This window comes from Sphaeramia orbicularis, chromosome 5, assembly GCF_902148855.1.
Source record: "Sphaeramia orbicularis chromosome 5, fSphaOr1.1, whole genome shotgun sequence".
NCBI classification, from domain to species: Eukaryota; Metazoa; Chordata; class Actinopteri; order Kurtiformes; family Apogonidae; genus Sphaeramia; species Sphaeramia orbicularis.
This window is the reverse complement of record NC_043961.1, coordinates 25,085,715-25,106,877: the sequence shown is the minus strand read 5'-3', so window position 1 is coordinate 25,106,877 and position 21,163 is coordinate 25,085,715. Positions and strand designations below refer to the sequence as shown.

At 35.0% G+C, this 21,163-nt stretch overlaps 1 protein-coding gene across 1 annotated transcript in view; it reads left to right on the top strand.

Annotated features, from left to right (window-relative positions):
• Window positions 1–21,042, top strand: part of vstm2lb (V-set and transmembrane domain containing 2 like b) — a 48,235-nt gene extending 27,193 nt beyond the window's left edge. The window contains exons 2-4 of the mRNA XM_030133407.1: window positions 10,355–10,527; window positions 13,923–13,967; window positions 20,181–21,042. Coding sequence (XP_029989267.1) covers window positions 10,355–10,527; window positions 13,923–13,967; window positions 20,181–20,519 — 557 coding nt within the window. The 3' untranslated portion in view covers window positions 20,520–21,042. The remainder of the gene's footprint in view (window positions 1–10,354; window positions 10,528–13,922; window positions 13,968–20,180) is intronic.
• Window positions 21,043–21,163: the final 121 nt, after the last annotated feature.

Sequence of the window (21,163 nt, the reverse complement as noted above, 5' to 3'; positions counted from 1 at the left end):
ATCAGATCTATTCTGAGTCACTGGCAATCTATAAACCCAATTTGGTATGAATTCAACCAATCGTTTTGCTGCTAGAGTGTTAACGAACGGAACCAAAAACAATACTCCTTGCACCCCATTCGGGGGGCGGGGTAATAATGGAGTCTCATAGTTTGCACTTACACAATATGAAGTTGCATAAAATCTGCTGATGACATTTTGTTGCATTAATGCTCTTTGTCATATATATGAATCTGGTATTCTAAGGGTGATAAATATCTATATGATATCACATTTAAGCATCTGTGGCAAATGAAATCTTCCCATTCTTGGACATGTTACAGATCCATAATTTTACACTTTCACAGGAATCTTTCAAGACATTGGTGCAAAGTTGGGAAAAAAAAGTATCTCTGTCCCTCAATAAATATCTGTTATACAGACATAAAAACTTTGATCATACCCTCATGTTACCCGTTCTTACTGTATGTATGCCATACAGTATCATTTGCTGTGTCTCACACCTCTTATGATCCACCTGTATTTCTTATATTCATCATTTAATAGGTCTTATGTATTTTATTGTATTTTTTTGTAGCTTTGTTTGTTTTGTTTTTTCTCTCTCTTCTGCCTAGTTTACTCAGTTCTGGTTGTAGTTATTGTTACCATTATAATTATCACCATGGTTGTTACTGTTTGTATTGTTGATACTTCCTTGTGAGAGTCTTCGCCACCTTCTTCTCTCTTGCTCTCTCCCCTTCACCCCCCCCCCCCCCCCCCCCCCCCCCCCCCATGTCAGGTCCAGCATCAAAATGTGGTTCAATAAAACTCATAATAAACACAGTAGAATATCAAGGGGAGCTTCATATACTTTATGAAGTTACCCTTGGCAAAGCAAATTTGTTTGCAGCCAGGCCAGACTACATTCTGCTGGTAGGATGCTGGACAAGACAAGTAGAAGAAAAAAAAAAAATGATCCACTTGTAGCTCACAGATGTCTGTTCTGCATTAGGGCCATGTCCAACTGTAATCTTCACTAAACAGGAAGTGTTTTTGACCACTGCTGTGTCTTGTCAGTATCTTTAATAAGGTTTTACACCGTACGACAGCGCCGGAACAGGAGCTAGACTGAGTTCGACTGAAATGTATCCTTATCTCACCTGTTATTTTTCAGTCTCAGGGGAATTTGCATAATAGAGAAGAGCCAGACAGGAAAAAAGGTAAAAAGAAAAAGAGTTATTCTCGAGTGGCTTGAATGCACTGAGCTGTTTTTTTGTTGTTTTTTTTAACCAAGTGCTGCCTGCTCATGCTTCATGTCGCTGTGACAAAAATGAACAACTGTACACACAATCAGTGCAGCAGTACAGGGTTTCAGTAGTGTAGGAAGACATTTTGCTTTGTGTCCGTAATCAAGATGGCTTGTTATTCTCTAAACTGAAGGTTTGAAACATGTAAAATACCTGCAATTTGTTCTTCATTAGCGTCACTTGTGTACAGAACAATAAGAGTGGGACGATTCAGTGTAGAAGAAGTCACCAGAGGACAAATAACAGCATGTTCCAGGCTGTTTGAGAAGTAATATAGCCAACACGTACATAATAAAGAGAGACGTAATGACTACACGGTTTGTTTGTTTTTTGCTTTTCATGTTAATATTTTTTATTGTATTATTTTTTTGTCACTTTTTTATTTAAGAAGCCATAAAGAACCAGTGCTACTTTTCCCAAATTAATTGTTCTCTCTATTTAACCTTTACTTAAGTGATATATCATCATTTATTACAATATTGCCCTCTGTATTTTGTGTTTTTCAGTGTAAATCATGCATTTCCCTACATTTAATTTCCTATTTTTAATTTGGATGTACATTAAAACTCAGAAGAAATTCAAAGGTTATTACATCAAAAGAGAGAAAGCTGGAGAAAAAGTGACTTTTTCAGCAAAAGTATCATTAACTGAATGCAAAAACAAGTGTTTCTATCCACTACCACTTGTCGAACTGCATGTGTTTTACCAGTGAGTCATTGTTGTAGAAGGTGATGGTGTTTCCAAGTTCACTACAGACCCTCTGAACGTCCAAATGGGTCATATCTGATGACCATAAAAAACTGAGAAACTGCATTTTACACCAGTTATTTGCATGTATTGACAGGAATAATTGATCAAAAATCAAAATCTTACCAAGTGTATTTTTCTCATTTCTAGTCCAAATACCTCATCACACTTAAAATAAGACACAATCACCTAAAGAGTAACTTTTCAGTGAGATATGAGAACTTATTTTTAGACAATAGATCTTGAAAATCTAATTTCAAGAAATCTTACCAAGATCATTTTCACTTGTTCCATTGGCAGATTTTTACTTAATTCAAGATTTTTTTTTTTTTTTTTTTTTTTGCTTAATTTAAGATTTTTTTGGTTAATTCAAGCAAAAAAATCAGCCAATGGAACAAGTGAAAATTATGTTATAATAAGGTTTTTAAGATCTATCGTCTAAAAATAAGTTCTCATATCTCAATGAAAAGTTACTCTTTAGGTGATTATGTCTTCATTTAAGTGTGATGAGATATTTTGACTAGAAATGAGAAAAATACACTTAGTAAGATTTTGATTTTTGCAGTGCAGTTATTAAACATTTCAGATGTTTGGGTCCTTATGAGTTAATTTACAAAAACATCCATGATTACAATTTGTCCTGATTTTGACAGTAACCACAGAGTAAACAAACCAAAAGTAGAGGAAAGCAAACATAACGAACACACTTTAACTACCCACGTCCCACCAACACCCCCCCCATTCCAGGACTTATCACACCAAGGGAGGCCACACCAATTATAACTACTGTATATTCAGGTTGAGTTAAACTAAGGAGTTTTTCAGGTGACATAATGTAATTCATTACAACGATACTGCAACATATTCTACCTTTGTAAACTTAATAATGTTCCATTTTTTTGTTGGTACTGTTTCTGTCAAATCTAGAGCAGAAACAGGCAGTTAGATAGATGTGATCAGCCTGTGTGCTTTTTCATTCCTCTCAGCTTGTCGTACTTTTCCTCACTTATTTTTTCTCCTCGCGATGCTCAGTACAGTTCCCTTCTGCCCTTGTCCTTCTTTACCCTCTTTCTTTTTGTATTTCTCCTCCTTCTTTGCCTCCATCCCTACAGTACGTCTCCTCTTGACAAATGAGCCCACTGCTTGGCCGCAAGCATCGGTGCATTAAGGGCACGACTCCTGAGGGCCCAGTCAGTCAAACGACAAAGCCCTTACCACCGTTCCACCATCCACCAGCCTTTTTTTTTTTTTTTTTCCATCTTCCTGGATGACCCTTTCATGAGGCCAAGTGAATGTCAATTACAGATGACTGGACTGACTCCTCTCTAAACTCACCTGGCTTTAACATTTTAAGTCTATTTTAACAAGGTGGTTTAATTCAATTATTTATACCATATTTTCAATGTATAAAAAAAACGAATGAGATTGAAGTTCAAGCATTTTCAGGCAGACATCGCAATGCAATACAACAGCAAAATTAACACGTAAAGACCCAGTGCTTCTTCTGTGGCACTTCCCAAAAAAAAAAAGTCTCTGTATTTGACTTTGCTAAAAGGGGTCATATTTTGCGAAACCTACTTTTATTAGTCTTTGGTTCATTTATTTGTGTATTTGGACCCTAATAGTTCATAAAGTTTGAATTTGAACCCTCCAGGTGCTGCAAAGTTATCTTTATATTCATTTTGGCAAAAATTTAGTGGATTTCTACGACCCGCTTTAATTCCTTCTTAATTTGTTGCGTCTATAACTAGTTCCGTCACGACATTTGCACATATAAGGTCAAGACTTCTGACGAACATTTCTCCGAATACACCATAATTTTTTGTCAGCAGCAGCGGTTCTAGTCCATACTGAAAATATGTCCAAACTTTGAGCCGATTACCTAAAAAGTTCCATTGTTGGTTGAACGGGACAGAGCAGCACAGCCAACAACCCGGAGGGGGTGGGGCATAAAGTGGCTCATTTGCATTTAAAGGGCCAGCGCTCAAAATGATCTTTCTCATGTTATTACTCATCAATAGGGTTGAAGATGGACCTGTGGAGTTTAATTAATGAAGAATTTAGACTCAAGCATAGCATTTACAGTTTATGTAGACCACAGGGAAATGTTTTAAAATGCATAATTCTATTTTTAAAAAAAAGCTGAATATCACAGCTTGAAGTTATCACTTTTTGTTATAATATTGTCCTCTGTATTTTGTGTTTTTTCTGTTTAAATCATGCATTTTCTGACATTTAATTCAATGATAACGTAGATGTTATAAAAGCTCATGATAAAGTTGAGAGTTATTGTATCAAAAACAGAGAAAACGGAGGAAAAAGTGACTTTTTCAGGAAAAAAATCATTAACTGAACATAAACCAAGTGTGTCCATCTACTGTCTGGTGAATTAATGTTGTAGAAAATGACGGTGTTTCTATGGTAACTACGGAGCCTCTAAACGTCCAAATGGGTCATATCTGATGACCATGAAAAGAAGACAAACTGCATTTTACACCAATTATTTTCATGTATTGATAGAATTAATGAATCAACAGGTATTGAACAGTTTAGATCATTAGATGGTTTTTGTCGATGGTGGATGTTTGGGTCTTTATGGGTTAACGTCCATAGTGTAAAACAACTAGCATCAAATGTAGGACTATGAATGTAATAGTGCAAAAGTTCAGATGGAGGTGGTTGTTAAATATAATTATCTTTCAGATGAGTGGTGGAGTGTGGCCGAGAGAAAGAAAAGTGTAATCACACTCAGTACATAAAAAAAACATGGCATTTCTCACTTTCCTCATCTCACATTTTAAATATTCGCAGCAAATAAGTCATGTGTTTAGTTGTTATTCCTGTGAAAATTGTTTATATGTACAATATAAAAATAGGTTAATCTTATTAACATGCACACAAGTTTTTATGAAATCTGTGTTGTGTGAAGGTTCCATTATATACATCAGAAAAATCGTCCTTGGAAAATCAAGATGGAGCTGAAAGTAGCGTACTACACTGTCGGCCATAAAGTTAGACTCCCTGTTGAGTTCCAGTTACACTTTATCTGTCGGTAAGAAGTCACACTGTCATAATCCTTTCACGAGAAGACGTAAAAATAAGCACTGAAGAGCATGGAGAATTGTCCTGAGTGAAAACATGATGCAATGATTTTCTCATACAGTTTTTTTTAATGGAAGTCTTTTGCAATGGACAGCCTCCTTTTTTCCTTTCCTTTCTTTTGTTTTTTTTGTAATAAAGCTGTGAAACTCTTGTCCACAAACAAAAACTCACTCCTGGGTCTTAGGAGGTTAAGGACAAGTACGTATAAATGAAACAAACAGGAAAGCGCTCTACATTTTGCAGGTTTTTTCATTGCCCACCTAACATTTTGGGTAACATATATTTTAGCCCTACTGCCTCCTCTTCAGGGCAAATATATCATATGAATGTACATGTAATTTAATTCAGTAAATGTGTGATTACAACTATTAAAAGGTCCATCATGATTCTCATTCATTATTCACAATTCATGGTAAACATACAGTTACTATTGTATGTGTATATATCAAACGTGTTTTTCGTTTTAACAAGTTTATCATAATTTTATCGTCAAAGATGATGAAAGATGGACTTAACCAGTGTTTTTCCTGCACAGACGTGTGAGATTCCCACCTCTGTAATTATGGAACTACTTAAGGTTCTTTACAAAACTCTCATTACTTACTTAATGGAAGAAAAATCATTGTTGCACTCAGTGAATTTCTTTGATTTGTAAGTGCAACATCAACATTATCCATTGTTTTTGTTTGTTTATTTTTTTTCAGACCTCCATTAAATGAAGGCATCTGTCTAAACTATGGGCAGCGACATAAGGTGATCTGTGAATCTGAAATCACTTTGACTGTTGAATTTGATCAGATTTTTAGTCCAACAGCTCAAAGCTTCAATGGACTATTGGTAGCAGTTGTCTGTCATCTGTAAACAATTTTTCTAAAATCTTCTTCCTCAAAACCGTCAGTCAGAATGACTTGACATTTGTTGTGATTTTTTATTTTTTTATGAATGTTTTAAATTTTACAAATCCCCATTGGTTTATAATGGGACACATTCTAAAGTGGTATAACTTGAGAAAAGTGGGAGATACTGATATAATTACTGTTGGCAGTAGATAGGAAGTCACATATGGACTTTCATTTGGTGCCATGACCTTTGACCTTGAGTGACCTTGATAGGTCAAACGAATGTCAGTTAACATTCTACATGACTACATGACCATATTTTTCTTACTCACAACTTTGCTTATAATTTGGTAATAGTTGCTAAAATAGTATTACAGTCTACTCTCGTTATACCGCCAACTTTCGTTCACGGCCAAATTGGCGGTATAGCGAAAATGGCGTTACAACGGGTTGCGTCCATAATGTGCATGTCTTTACTATATGATGTCTATGCTGCCTCCGTTAACCCGTTCTAATTGCGTTTCTAAATAAATCTTGATTCTGTTATGTTGTAAGGGATCATTTAAAGTGGGGAAACATTTTAAGCATTATTATACCGTGTCGGGAAATGACACCCCATCATCTTGAGGCTTTGGCTTAATCCCACGTCCTCTTCCCGACATCCTGACCTACTGAGTGTTCTGCGATGTTCCGTAGACCTACTCGTAGCTTGTCGCGATCAGCGTCTGGTGCGTTTGTTTCAGTGCATTGTTAAAATTTATGTGTACTCGATGGCAATCACACTGGCGGTATAACGGTCGGGAAATCAATGGTATAAGTGTTGTTTGTGCATGGAACTGGGCTGGCGGATGGCGATAGGCGGAAATGGCAGTAGCTAATGGAATAATGCATTGGGGATTTTTGTGCAATGGTTTTGGTCGGCGGTGAGCGAAAATGGCGGTATAACGGCGGGCGGTTTAACGAGAGTAGACTGTATTATGTTTTAATGTGATAATTGTTCTTCTTTGTAAGAATATTTACCTGACCCATTTGTACATGATGAGGATGGCACCACAACTGGCTCATTTTAAGACAGGAAAACCTCTGACCTGACATTATAACGCCATAACAGTAACATGTATGTAGTTTAGAGTTTAATTAGAAGATGTCACATATTTTTTATAAGCATGTATAATAATAATAATATAATGATAAGTTGTCTTTATATAGTGCTTTCGATCAAAGTGCTTTACAACACAGTAACAATTAAAAAGCAAGAGCACAGTAAAACACATTCAGTAAAATAAAATAAATAAAAACAGTTCTAAATAAATACATTTCCAGTAAAAACATAGCAGTAGTTTTCAATAGTCATTTTTTAATACAGAATTTTTTAAATAAATAAACCAAAACCCTGAAAGGTTGACTTGGCAGGTGAGTGAGCTGTCATACACATCTGTCAATCAATCAGTGTCAAACATGGCAGACATCTTGTGTTTGCCATGAGATCTGATTAACGGAGGAAAAGTTTATAGATGGACCAACACGTAACTTTTTAGCTCACCAGCTGATAGCCCATGAGCTGCTGTGAAGGCTGCGTCCGGCATCGTCTTTGTCAGAATCATCTTTATCAGCAATTTTTTTAAACATCTTCTCTGATGAAACTACTGGTCAGGTTCATTTCGAATTTTATACAGTATGTAGCTTCCTTGGGACAAAGGAAAGTTTGGCAGTTCTGGCAAATTTAGATGTTTTGAATTTTTGGCAAATTTCTGAAATATTCAAAATGTGCCATATTTTAATGACTTATAACATGGAAATGTTTAGAGATATCAGCATAGTTATTATTAAACACTGATAGGAAGTCATATATGGACTTTGATTTGGGTCCATGACCTTTGACCTTGAGTGACCTCAAAGTGTCAAACTCAAGGTCATCAATGTTCAGATTTCAACAATCTCCTCTGATACCACTGGTCAGATTCATTTCAAATTCTATATGTAGCTTCCTTTGGACAATGTCTTCAAAGTTTCTTCACAGTTTTCAGAAATGTTGATTTTTGAATTTTTAATAAATTTTTTAAGTATTGCAAATGTGCCTTTACTTATAGTGGGCCATATTTTGATGCGTTTATAACATGGAAATGGTTAGAGATGTCAATATAGTCACTATAGCGCAATGACAGGAAGTTATATATGGACTTTAATTCAATTTGTTGAGTTCTCCTCCAGTGAAAGTACCACCCACTTCTACTGGAAATAGATCTTACACATTAACACCGCAGGACTGTAACATAGCGGCAGAACCTGACAACCTGGAAAACTCAACTTGTTATTGATTCTTGATTGAACATGCCGGTGAGCTACAGAGCCATTGGTCCTATTTTTAGATGTTTCAAATCAAATGAATGAGACTGGAATGAGTCCTGGAAAAAATAATTATCAACCTACTTCTGTATTTTTAAACCAATGTACTGGAGCCAATCCTAGTGGCTGTCAGCGGTATTACAGCTTTACTACTACAGCTCTGCCATACTTTCATTTCAGATTGGAGGTGAGATACTTGCCTCGTTTAAACACACTCCATTTACATTTGGGTGCTTCTATGAAACTGGTCCCTAAAAAGAGGACGTGGAGGCAAAAAATTCAAACCAGATATAGACTAATGTTATGAAGCAACTTTGGAAGCTTTTTGGGTGTATTTTAAAAAATAAATATTTACTGAGACAAAAGAGAAACTATTTTTCAGATAAAACATATTTTTACATTTTTTATATTATTCTTTACACAAAAATCTGCATGTAACACTAAAAAAGACATGAAAATTACGCACTACTAATTTTTTTGAATATCTTTTTAGTCTCTCACAGGTACATTTTGGGAATCGAAGTAAATATGCAAGGCAGAGTGTTTCAGAAAAATGACCGCAGTTGCAAAATCACTCGTGATTTATTTGTGTTTAAATGGGTAGGTTCCGCGTGTAACGTGAGTGGACGCGATAGGTTACACACAAAACCTGGAATGAGACTGCCAATTCATTAAAAACCTGCATGTCTGGATTAGAAAAATCGTTAGGATCGACAAATTTAACACAGTGTCTTTATTAATAGTGGTATTAAGCCGTGTTTTCAAGATAAAATACACTGACACCTAGGTAGCTTTTCATGTCCCATTTTTGGCCCCAATATTTTATTAAAAATTCATTAATTTTGGGATGGCTCAGAGCAAGAGTGTAATTTTTTTGGCATTTATCTGAGGTCATCATTAGGTACATCTTAGGGGGGAAATTTCTCTTTTATTATTGGGTCTAAAAAGCTGGCAAAGTGCCAGGTACCAAAATGAACTTAGTTTCATAGAAGCACCCACATTAATACTTTAAGATTCAAGTATTGACAAAGTGAGATGAGGAGGCTGAGTATACTTTGCATTTAATTTTATCAATGTGAATCACATTTGGTGGTTTTATATATATAATACTATCGCTGTGTATTACCTGTGTTATAATTACAATGATAAGTGCTGTATGAATGCTGTTTTTATGGTTACGACAAGATTACATTTCATTCTTTATACTCAGCACAGTGACTGCATTGATTTCTTACAGTTAATTTAAGTGGAAGCCGCTGCCATAAATCTCTTTAATCTCTTATTGCTGTGTTGGATGTCAAACAATTTATCGTACTTGTGCTGCATGTGTTTAAAGTGAACTGAATGTGTGTTTACAGATAAAGATGGATCTAGTTGGTTTATGTCTCCATTTTATTCCAGCTGCTGTTGACTTGAAGATTTATGAAGGATCGTATCCAGACAACACACCTACTGGCTGCTCAGTCAGAGGATATGTGATGCAAAATGTGTCGTTATCATGAATTATTGACCATTACTGAAAGCCAATCCACAGAAAATGATGTTCTCTGCGTAGGTGGATGGTCTAATGTGTGTGGGATTGAAGAGCAATGACACTATATGTTTTCAACGTTCTGCTGCTGCATCCACTCAACAGAATTGCAGATTGTTTTGACCGCCTTTTGGAAGGACGAGCAAAGTCTCAAAATGCAAAAACATCTCTTGCATTTGGAGGTTTAGATGCAAAGGACAAAAAAAGTACAAGACTTTTTATGATGCAGAATAAATACATGTCACTAAACTACTAATACATGTATTTTAATAAAGCAAGCAGCAAAAAAAAAAGCTCTCACTGTTGCACTGCTTTGTTGAATCAGTATTTTCTGTGTCATTTCTATATTTATATTTGGTTACCAACACCTTGTAATCGCATGTCACACTTTCCTCTCCTACAAAAGTGTGATGTTGTCACAAAGTGCTGTTGAGAATCTGTGTTTCTGTGATTTGGGGTTGTCTTAAACCCATCCTCACCTTTCGTTTTGTTGTCTCATCTAGCTCTTTTTACAGAGGTGCCACATGACATCACGACACACAGCGGTGAGGATGTAGAGATGGCGTGTTCCTTCCGTGGGGCAGGTTCTCCCTCCTATGCGCTGGAGATCCAGTGGTGGTACATTAAGGACCAGCCGAGAGTCTGGCAAGGAAAACCTGCACAAATCACTAATCAAGTAAGTGATGAGAAAAAAAGCAGGTTTTTCTCGTATGTGTATTTGCTTTTAGTGTTTTTTAAGGGCCATTATAATAATTGTAGTTTGGAGCAGGAAAAATCTGATTAATGGCTCATTAATCAACTAGTATCCTCCCGCCTTCAAAAAATTTTGCTAATGAATAGTCATTAATAATGTCTGAAAATTACTATTTTCACTGTGGTTGGACCTGGTATAGTTCTGTGTGTGTTGCCATGGTAATGCTATGCAAAGCTTTCAGTAATATACACATACGATACATCAATGTAACTGGAACAACATCAGTTAAAAGCTTAACAAAACCCATTTTTAACGAGTGGTGCCAGGCACAATAAACCCCGCCCCTCAAACATATTTTTCCCATTTTAAGTAAATGGGAAGATTTAAAAACTTCATAAGAAATTTGAACTTTGACCTACTGTTCCCAAAATGTAACTAGAAGCACTCGGAGAGCACAGACCTCCACCAAGCCTGATCAGTGGGCCCCCCCACCCCCGATCACCCCCACCCCCGATCACCCCCAAAAGTTAATCATTTCTTCCTTATCCCATTTCCAACAAACCCTGAAAATTTCATCAAAATCTGTCCATAACTTTTTGAGTTATGTTACACACTAACGGACAGACAAACAAACAGACAAACAAACCCTGGCAAAAACATAACCTCCTTGGCGGAGGTAATGAGATCCATTCTGGGTCACTGACAATCTATAAAGTCAGTTTGGTATGAATTCAACTAATAGTTTTGCTGCTACAGACATGTGAAATTTTTCTCATTTTAAGTAAATGGAAAAATAAAAAAGATTTTAAAAATTCATCAAAAATTTTAACTTTGACCTACTTTTCCCAAAATGTAATGACATCTATTCTAGGTTACCAGTGATGTATAAACCAAATTTGGTATGAATTCACCCAATAGTTTTGCTGGTACAGACATTTGAAATTTCACCCATTATAAGTAAATAGCAAAAAAAAAAAAAAAAAAAGATTTTAAGATTTCATAAAAAATTGTAACTTTGAGTTACTGCTCCCAAAATGTAATAAGATCTATTCTGGATCACCGGCAATCTATAAATCAAACTTGCTATGAATTCAATCAATAGTTTTGCTGCTAGAGTGTTAAAAATCAAACAAACCAAACCAAAAACAATACCCCTTGCCTCCCCTTCAGGGGTCGGGGTAATAAACAGAAGACATCTCAAACAACAGTCACTTAAATAGGCAAATACAGAAAACAAACGAGTAACATAACACCAGCATATGTTATGAATAATTCCATAGAATAAAGCAATGTGACACACTTTGCACCACTAAGCTAAAGCAGATATTCTTTTTCTACTTCTTAAACTCAAGAATGAAGTATAAAAATAACGGTCGCATTATGAAGCAATGATTACAAATTTGTCTTTTCTTTGCTGTTTTCTTATAACTGGGTTTTACATGAATGAAATTTGTGCTATCGGGCTAATCCACTGTTTTATGATATGTTGAAATGATTCTGAAACAAAAGTAGTGCAGAATGATGATATAAAAAGTGGTACACAAATCTCACAGTTATCTCTAATATACAGGGTGGGGAAGCAAAATGTACGATATTTTGAGGCAGGGATTGAAAGACAGTGTATGACCAATTAGTTTACTGAAAGTCATGAGAATTTATTTGCCACAAGAAAACTGACATAATAGAAAATGTTTTTATTCTGTGTGTCCTCCTTCTTTCTCAATAACTGCCTTCACACGCTTCCTGAAACTTGCGCAAGTGTTCCTCAAATATTCGGGTGACAACTTCTCCCATTCTTCTTTAATAGTATCTTCCAGACTTTCTCTTAATAGTTTTGCTCATAGTCATTCTCTTCTTTCCATTATAAACAGTCTTTATGGACACTCCAACTATTTTTGAAATCTCCTTTGGTGTGATGAGTGCATTCAGCAAATCACACACTCTTTGACGTTTGCTTTCCTGATTACTCATATGGGCAAAAGTTTCTGAAAAGGTATGGATAATAGTGTTAGGTATGATTATGACATCAATATATGTTTGGTTTCAAAACAATTGACGTAGTGCCTGCTGAGAAAAAACAACTAAATGTTCATTGTAAATTTTGCTTCCCCACCCTGTACATACATATAATTATAAATATATGTATCACTCCATGTAATATGTTTTTGCAATATGTTTTTATAAAGTGTGATGTGATGTATGATGTGGATGTGATCAGTCAGTGTGTTCTGACCTAATTTTCTGGACACATAAATGAATCTAAACTGGACCAACAGAACCAACCCCAGATCACAACACTGCCCCTATAGGCTTGGAATATAGGTACTAGGCATGATGGGTACTCACTTTATCTGCCTCTCTTCTCCCTAATGTGCCCATCACTGTGGAACAGGGTCAATCTGGACTCATCAGACCACATGACCTTTTCCCATTGAAGCACAGTCCATTCTTTATGCTCTCATTAAGCTACTCACTGCATCAGTTAAAGGGTTAAAGAACTTGTTGCAGCACAGATTAATCAGTGATAGATATGTGTTTTATAGAAATACAATTGACCTCATTGTGTACATTTTAGGGTTCTAAGCTTTGTAGGGTTACCATTACACAGCTATACACACTTTTACTTCCATTTTTTTTTCTGCGTTCAAACAAAATTACAAAATCAGTTTTCATTTTGAACTTCTCCCTTTTTCCGGTTCGGTTTATCTGGACAGACCTACTTGGACTGCACCTGAAGCTTACTGTATATCAGGCAGAGGGAAATGCAATATTAGCCACAGCAGAAACCCTCTGGCATGGAAACGAAGCGATAATTGCTGATTAGCATTTGCCAGCTCTGGGGGAACAGGTTGACTCTCTCCCATGATGGGGGAACTCAGGCTCCCCTGTTGTGCCTCTAGACACTATAATTGGCACTGAGAAAGAAATAGATTTTCAAAATCTCTGTCTCCTCCATGCATAATTCATACCTATGCCCAAAAGAAAACCTCTGTGCCTCTGCATACACATCCACACACACTCCTCTGCTCAAAGGCTTGGATGCTTGGTACTGCAGATTGTGAGCTCACACACACACACACACACACACACACACACACATACATATAAATAACTTTGCACATTTCATTATGAATAAATGGACATGAAAATATACACGAAGCTCAACAACTTCAAAAAAATATAAACTACATCTGATCAGTGGTTCAAGGAATAACAGATGAGCTCAAAGAAAATACAGAAAATACAGAATATGTTCATTCTTTACAATATTGAGCCATAAGTAAGACATTTCTAGTCTGGTGCTGTGTTTAGAAAAGTACAACCTCATTCATGTTTGTTGCTAATGCTTCGTCTGTTTCATCTGTGTTTGTTCACAGGTTGAGCCTCTGGAGGAGACGTCTAAAGATGCCACCAAAATTAGTGTGAGTTTGATCTGGCATCATCTGCCAATGAGCGCAAAGCATCATCAATATTAAAGACAGACAGCTGAGGGTTTTTTTGTTATGATGAAAGGCGTCTGAACTTTTCAGAGGTATATTTCCATTCATGAATGCAGGGGCTTTAGTAACCACAACACAATAATATCCAGCCATCCTATGGTGAATTGTAGATGTCAGGATTTCTAAAGGTAGTTTGAAGCAGGAAAAAGTCTGCAGCAAGAGAAAAAATACCAAATTTAAGTCAGGTACAATGATTCCAAATCCAAAATCAGAATTTCTCCAACTTATCACATTTTTCTGCTGCACACAGCTCAATTTATAACTGTATTATTGGACTACAGACTGGAGAACTCATTGGTGATCTCTTATTCCATTCAAAGCTCAGCTCTCTAGAAATCACCGATAAGCTTGGGATTCACTTGTGCAAGTGATGCAGAATTTTCGGGGCAGAAACCCAAATTACCATCATTGAGTTTAGGACGTGCTGAAAACATATGAATAGATTTCAGAATGTTGCTCATAATTCCTTTTGTCCACTCACGATACAGTCACATAAAAAAACATTAGACCACCCCTTGTTTTCTTCAATTTCTTGTTCATTTTAATGCCTGGTACAACTAAAGGTACATTTGTTTGGACAAATATAATGATAACAACAAAAATAGCTCATAAGAGTTTGATTTCAGAGCTGATATTTAGCCATTTTCCATGGTTTTCGTGATAATAACCAAAATCACTTCAGTTCTTGAAACTGAAACAGTGCTGAAAAAATTATTAGACTATCAAAAGTCATCAAAAACAATAGCTATGCAATCAAGTACTAACTCCTGTGTGTATCATGTGACTAAAACAGACAGAAAAGAAAACATGGAATGCCTAAACGCACCGTTTTTGTCAGTACAATGCCATATATATTAATGTAAGAACTGAAGTGATTTTAGTTATTATCAAGAAAACATGGAAAATGGCGAGATATCAGCTCTGAAATTAAACTCTTATGAGCTATTTTTGTTGTTGTCATTATATTTGTCCAAACAAATGTACCTTTAGTTGTACCAGGCATTAAAATAAACAAGAAACTGAAGAAAACAAGGGTGGTCTGATAATATTTACCACAACTGTATGGTCTCCGGTCCCAGGATCTGTTATATTTATGTGTTTCCAAAGTCAGAACCAAACTGAAAGAAAGGTTTTAACTTTTCTCCTCCAACAGCCTGGAACGATTTATAGGAGGAGCTAAAAATGTAGGAGCTGGTTTCAGTGAAAACATTTTACAACAAAGTCATTTTAAATGAATGGGAGACGGATAAATCTGGATGTAGATGTTTTTCCAACTGATGGAATGGGGGGTCTAATTTGTGATGCTTTCAAGGAACATTGTTGATTACAGTTTTAGTACCTTTTAAATTATTGGTGGTGTTTTATGGATGGTTTTAGTGCTGAGTTTTATTTTGGGTTTTATGTATGTTGTTAGTGCGGATCTGTGGCTGTAATGTTATTTTCTATAACCTTCCACTGCTGATGTCTTGGCTCTGATACTTAGGTTTATTCTTCACTGGACTTGTGTTCATACTAACATAGGCGATTATGAAGAGACAATGAACGATGTTGCCGCAAGATTGGAAAATTTGTATTTTTCTTACATGTTCTCATAAAATGGTGTTTTCTGATTTGGAATTAGCATGTATGATTTAGTTATCAAAAGTGGCAAAAATGTTTACATCTATCCTTAAAAAAATGAAAATAACTCAAATAAATTCAAACAACTTGAAGTGGAATTTTAACACCGTCATGCCTCAATTTATTATTTACACATGCATTACAACACAGGTGTCAAACATGTGGCCCGGGGGCCAAATCCGGCCCGCCAAAGGGTCAGATCTGGCCCGTGGGATGAATTTGCGAAATGCAATAATTACACTGAAGATATTAACAATCAGTGGTGTCAAAATCATTTTAATTCAAGCTCCACATAAAGACAAATATAATCTCAAGTAGGTCAATCCAGTAAAATACTATCATAGTAACTTATAAATAAAGATTATTGCAAATTTTCTTGTTGTTTTAGTGTAAAAAAAAAAAGTAAAATTACATGTAAATGTTTACATTGACAAACTTTCCTTTTTCAAAAAAATGTGAAAAACCTGAATAAATATGAACAATCTAAAATGTCTTAAGAGATTTAAGTGCAATTTTACCAATATTCTGCCTGTTAGTAAATATTTTGTGTTTTTGTAAATTTAAAGTAAGTTGTAATGGACATGTGTAAATGATAAACTGAGGCAGAATATTGTTAAAATTGCACCTGTTTTTCTTAAGACATTTCAAGTTGTCCATGTTATTCAGATTTTTAAGGAAACTTTATAGATGTAAACAATAACATAATTTAATTTTACTTTTGTCACTGTTATTATTTTACTGGTCCGACCCACTTGAGATCTTATTGGGGTGAATGTGGCCCCTGAACTAAAATGAGTTTGGCACCCCTGCATTACAACATACACAGTGCATCTACAAAGACACAAAACATTTACTAACAGGCAGAATATTGTTAAATATTGCACTTCTTTTAAGACATTTCAAGTTGTTCATATTTGTTCAGGTTTTTCACATTTATTGTGAAAGGATAGTATGTAAATGCAAACTTTTTCATGTAATTTTACTCTTTTACAGTAAAACAAAGAGAAAAAAATTGGAGTCGTCATTATTTCTAGGTTATTATGATAGTATTCTACTGGTCTGACCCACTCGCGATTGAATCGTGTTATATCTTCCTGAGATCCAGCAATGCATTTTTGTCCTTTGTAGTGGACAAGAGTTTCACAGCTTTATTTTTAAAAAAGCAAACAAACAAACTGTCCACTGCAAAGGAGATTTCATTCAATAAAGATTTTAAAAATGTATCTGAAAAACAGTGGCATCATACAGTTTCCAATCAAGGCAATTATTTATTTATAACATAACACGCTGCACACTTTTAATACCCCTAAGCCAAATATAGTATAAGATTCTGTTGAAAGTTACTACCCTATAATTTAGATTAGATTGTCTTTGTGTAAAACTTATTTCATACATATTTATATTTGAAAGTACTCAGATATTGTAACTGCACAAAAGCCATTTGTCCTTGAAAAAGTAGGTCAAGGTCAGCTCTTTTCAGTAGGCTTCTGCTCCATGCCAAGATGCATCCACAGTATAAATTTGGTGCAGATATGTCAATGCATTCTTCAGATGATGCGATAATGTCGTTGAACGGACAGACAGACGGACGACAAAATGATTACAATCACAAAAAAAACAAAATTTGTACTTACTGGGTCTCAGGAGGATATGTGGTCCCTGAATTCAAATAATTTTGACACCCTTGACTGTTATATTCTGATATTCACTTATTCAGATAACGTTCTGTATTTTGTTATTATACTGGATTTATACATCCTTTTAAATGCACAAACTGAAGAAGACATTTTTGTTTTGATCCAGATTATTCCAAAAGTGCACCCCTCTAACAGATACACTGGCTTTTTATTTGTTATTTGTTTTATTTTGTTTGTTCTACACTTAATTTTAGTTGTTTTGTTTTTTTTCTTTTCAACATTTTGGCAAAAACACAAAACATCTGTGCAAACCATTCACCATACACTTTTTTTAGTCACCTCACACACAATCAGATTTGCATAATCAACCTTTTTTTTCAATATAAACTATAATATTTATTTGCACTTTAATTATTTCCTACAAACAGAATTATTACTAAATGTGATAACATCTCCTAATCATGACAGTCTGTGTTTATTCATTAATTAATTAAAGATAGGCAATACACAATAATATCTTACTTCTATATTATAACTAGATATTCACTTATTCAGATAACGTTCTGTATTTTGTTATTATAGTGGATTTATACATCCTTTTAAATGCACAAACTGAAGAAGACATTTTTAAGTTTTGATCCAGATTATTCCAAAAGTGCACCCCTCTAACAGACATACACTGGCTTTTTTTTTTTTAATTTTTCATTTTTTTCGTTCTACACTTAATTTTCTTTTTTTTTTTTCTTTTCAACATTTTGGCAAAAACACAAAACATCTGTGCAAACCATTCACCATACACTTTTTTTAGTCACCTCACACGCAATCAGATTTGCGTAATCAACCTTTTTTTTCAATATAAACTATAATATTTATTTGCACTTTAATTATTTCCTACAAACAGAATTATTACTAAATGTGATAACATCTCCTAATCACGACAGTCTGTGTTTATTCATTAATTAATTAAAGATAGGCAATACACAATAATATCTTACTTTGTGTATTCTTCTTTATTACAACTAGATATTCACTTATTCAGATAACGTTCTGTATTTTGTTATTATAGTGGATTTATACATCCTTTTAAATGCACAAACTGAAGAAGACATTTTTGTTTTGATCCAGATTATTCCAAAAGTGCACCCCTCTAACAGAGATACACTGGCTTTTTATTTGTTATTTGTTTTATTTTTTTTGTTCTACACTTAATTTTAGTTTTTTTTTCTTTTCAACATTTTTGCAAAAACACAAAACATCTGTGCAAACCATTCACCATACACTTTTTTTTAGTCACCTCACACACAATCAGATTTGCGTAATCAACCTTTTTTTAATATAAACTATAATATTTATTTGCACTTTAATTATTTTTTACAAATAGAATTATTACTAAATGTGATAACATCTCCTAATCATGACAGTCTGTGTTTATTCATTCATTAATTAAAGATAGGCAATACACAATAATATCTTACTTTGTGCATTCTTCTTTATTATAACTAGATATTCACTTATTCAGATAACGTTCTGTATTTTGTTATTATAGTGGATTTATACATCCTTTTAAATGCACAAACTGAAGAAGTCATTTTTAAGTTTTGATCCAGATTATTCCAAAAGTGCACCCCTCTAACAGAGATACACTGGCTTTTTATTTGTTTTTTGTTTTATTTTTTTTGTTCTACACTTAATTTTAGTTTTTTTTTTTTTTCTTTTCAACATTTTGGCAAAAACACAAAACATCTGTGCAAACCATTCACCATACACTTTTTTTAGTCACCTCACACACAATCAGATTTGCATAATCAACCTTTTTTTTTCAATATAAACTATAATATTTATTTGCACTTTAATTATTTCCTACAAACAGAATTATTACTAAATGTGATAACATCTCCTAATCATGACAGTCTGTGTTTATTCATTAATTAATTAAAGATAGGCAATACACAATAATATCTTACTTTGTGTATTCATCTTTATTATAACTAGATATTCACTTACTCAGATAACGTTCTGTATTTTGTTATTATAGTGGATTTATACATCCTTTTAAATGCACAAATTGAAGAAGACATTTTTGTTTTGATCCAGATTATTCCAAAAGTGCACCCCTCTAACAGACATACACTGGCTTTGTATTTGTTTTTTGTTTTATTTTTTTCGTTCTACACTTAATTTTAGTTTTTTTTTCTTTTCAACATTTTTGCAAGAACACAAAACATCTGTGCAAACCATTCACCATACACTTTTTTTTAGTCACCTCACACACAATCAGATTTGCATAATCAACCTTTTTTTTTTAATATAAACTATAATATTTATATGCACTTTAATTATTTCCTACAAACAGAATTATTACTAAATGTGATAACATCTCCTAATCATGACAGTCTGTGTTTATTCATTAATTAATTAAAGATAGACAATACACAATAATATCTTACTTCTATATTATAACTAGATATTCACTTATTCAGATAACGTTCTGTATTTTGTTATTATAGTGGATTTATACATCCTTTTAAATGCACAAATTGAAGAAGACATTTTTAAGTTTTGATCCAGATTATTCCAAAAGTGCACCCCTCTAACAGACATACACTGGCTTTTTATTTGTTAGTTGTTTTATTTTGTTTGTTCTACACTTAATTTTCTTGATGATTTCAGTTCCCCTTAAATTATAATTACTTTGCTCAAACATCTCCTGTAGACTGATTTTTTTTTTTTAATATCTTCAGTGTCTTGGACCTTGTGGCGAGCTGGTTTTGGTTCACAGGCCGTCTGTTTGACACCCCTGGTTTAAAGCACCCTGTCTCTAATGCATTCCATGGAATCGCTGTTCTTAATAAAAATACACCTCTCTTCTTCCCATCAGGTGGTGAAAGTGGCAGGCAGCAACATCTCACACAAGCTCCGCCTCTCCAGTGTCAAACCGTCAGACGAGGGAACGTACGAGTGTCGTGTCATTGACTTCAGCGGCGCCGTGGCCCAGCACCACCATGTCCGGGCCTACCTGCAGGTCGACGCAGAGAAGAGTCAAGAGTCAGACCCTGCCCATCTGCAGGATCCAGATCAGCGGGCACAGAGGAAACCGGACCACACACGCTCCCACCCCCACACCCACACCCACACCCACCACGACACAGAGGGCAGGGAGCTGAAGAGGAGATCAGCCGGCAGCACCACTGACTGTAACGAGAGCTGTGTGCTGTAGAGCGAGCAGTCCGCCAGGCTGTCTGCATGTTCTCGACTGCTCTCTGAAACGGGACGGTCATCAACACACACACACACACACACACAAACACATACACAAACACACAAGTGTCCACGGAGGTGAGGCGCAGATCGCTTTTGTCTATCTTTAATATTGTTCTTTGGATGCCAATGCTGTTGAACGCCAATAAAGGGCACAGTTTTATTGACAATACGAATGATTATGATGTCTTTGTTGCTTTGTTATTCGTCTCTGTGCTTTTTCCTATTGCATTACATTTATGTTCATGTGACAGTAAGGCTGCAATAGCAAAGAGTAACTTTTATTTATCTGGACACAGTCAGTGAAGGATTGGAGATGTGGGCATAGTTGACTTTTACTGATCCAGTTAGAATAATGCCCTGATGGACACATGTTTAAGTTCTACTGTCTTTTAATAAACATATACCAGCTGCAGTATTTCAATGTAAATGCTTTGTAAAGAAAAAAGGAACAAATAAAGCTTCTGTCATTTATCTACAAACTTTGTCAAAGTGTATTTATTGTATAATGTTTAACACACCATGAAGAATAGTTATGTGTATCATCTGTTTAAGGTAGAGGTTCCAAACATGTGGCTCAGGGGTCAAATCCGGCCCGTCGAA